Raw genomic sequence first — 2,210 nt, forward strand, 5'->3', positions numbered from 1 at the left:
TCCGACTTGTACGCAGAGTCTATGAAAGTGGAACATGGAGTTTTTTACATAGTTTATTTGTTGTAATACAACAACAATTTTATGTAAAAAAGACGCTCTGTGTTCCACTTTTATAGACTCTGCGTACAAGTCGAATTTTTATTCTGACCCATTCATATGTTGTATTGAAAGCAAATGATTTCGCTAAGTGCACTCATTAATTGTGTTCGAGTAGATTAAAAATCTTGAGATTTTTTGGATAGATTTCTAGATTTTAGTGGGGAACACACAAAACAAAAAAATTTCATTTATTTCCGCCGTCAACTATTGACACGTATTTTGATGTGATATATGCTATATCTTCCATTAAATGGTAAAACCACATAAAAATGCGAATAAACTTAAATAACACATTAAAAGTTGTAATATAAGTAATTTTTTTCATTTCGAGACAGTAATTTTTATGAATTTTTAGCAAAATTGGTATAATTCAAGTGCAAGTCGGGAGGCCTAAATGGCAACTTTTTGGAAAAATGTTGGTACATCCTGATTCGGGGCGCCAAGACACATATAAATCCAAGTGTACACATCAATACTCCAAAAAAAGATCAAAAACGCTCCACCCTATTGTATAATGGTGTGACCATGAAAATAGTCGATGATAATGGAAATCGATGTGGTGCCAATGTCGATGGTGAAATATGCACAAAGACGAAGTATATGTTTATTGAGTATTTGAATGATCCAAAGACAACAGCAGCGTCTTTTGACAATGAAGGCTTCTTTTTAACGGGAGACATTGGTCATTTTGATGAAAATGGAACATTGCACATTAGCGATCGCAAAAAAAATATTTTCAAGATATTTTACTTTCGAGTTCCTTTTTCACCATCTCAAATTGAGAGCTATCTTATCACATTGCCAGATGTTCAAGAAGTTTGCATTGTTGGAATTACGACTGGTGCTGATGAAGAATTGCCAGCCGCTGTTATCGTACGAAATTCAAATTCATCCTTAAACGAACGAAGTTATTATGAATTGGTTGCACGTAAGATATTAAAACTAAAGCAAGACAATATATGAGAAACAAATGCTATTCACCATTTAAATTTTCATTTAGATCATTTTCCAAAACGGGAATGGCTTAGTGGTGGAGTCTACTTTGTTGATTCGTTACCGAAAACTGTATCTGAAAAAATCATTTGACGAAAAGTAGCCGAATTGGCCACGGAACTATGCCATAAGAGAGGAATCAATGATCCTGATATTCAATCGTATATTGCACACATTCCGGAAGATAATCACAAACTTATTGCTCGAGGCATTTAAAAGAAAGTTTAAAAATAAAGTTTATCGTATGCTCCAAATATTTGCATGGGAATTGTTTATTTGAAATGTTCAAGTGTGTAATCGATGGGAACTGCGTTTTTGTCAAATCATTTCCTTCCAAATTCAGCGAATTCAATTTATTTGAACCGAATGCAAAATCCACCGTTTTCAAGTTATTATAAGACAGATCGACTTCGTTGATTTTGGGACGATTTTCAAATACATTGGCATCAATGAAACTTAAGCTTGTGTTTCTTAAAGGATCGAGTACTATCTGTCAAAATATTTCCCCCTATTCCAAGCGAAATTAATTCGATATACGGCGCTGATGTAAATGTCACTCTGTCATTTCACAATAATACTTTTTTTGGCTTGACAATAATAAGCTCTCCAATTAAAATGCATACACATTCATAATTATTGAATCGTTGAAAAAAAACATGTCATAAAATATTTTTCTAACATTTTTAATTAAAAATTTTATAAAAAATTTTTTTTATAAAAAAATTAATTTGTTTATAAATTACAATAATTTCAAAAAAAATGTTTCATCGATTAACCCTCAAACGCACATGTGGGGTCTCTTAGGCCCTAAGAGTTAGTTTTTTGAAAAAAATCACAAAAATATAAAAAAAAATTGGAAAATTTCGCTGAGCGTTTTCTTTTTCAATATAATATCTATGTGATTAAATCAAAAATTTCAATGTTTGGTGCATAGATGAAGTTTTGGGAAGTCTTATACAAAATACCAACGTAAAAGCACAACGGGGTCTTTTGGACCCCAAAGTATTTTGTATGGGAAATGATGTATTCTGTATGGGCCAATATGAAACTCATGGAGATTTTTTGACACAACAATTTACATTTCATCAAACAACAACACAGTAAATTGTTTCGTCCGT

General features: G+C 32.0%; 1 protein-coding gene across 1 annotated transcript; it reads left to right on the plus strand.

Annotated features, from left to right (window-relative positions):
* Positions 1-624: 624 nt before the first annotated feature.
* Positions 625-2,192, plus strand: LOC116339362 (probable 4-coumarate--CoA ligase 4; the record flags this gene model as incomplete). Its single annotated transcript, XM_031765198.1, has 2 exons — positions 625-1,027; positions 2,027-2,192. Coding segments are annotated over exons 1-2 (569 nt in total), but the record flags the coding sequence as incomplete, so codon positions are not given.
* Positions 2,193-2,210: the final 18 nt, after the last annotated feature.

Source organism: Contarinia nasturtii, unplaced genomic scaffold (assembly GCF_009176525.2).
Source record: "Contarinia nasturtii isolate CC-2019 unplaced genomic scaffold, AAFC_CNas_1.1 Cnas_scaffold_500, whole genome shotgun sequence".
NCBI classification, from domain to species: domain Eukaryota; kingdom Metazoa; phylum Arthropoda; class Insecta; order Diptera; family Cecidomyiidae; genus Contarinia; species Contarinia nasturtii.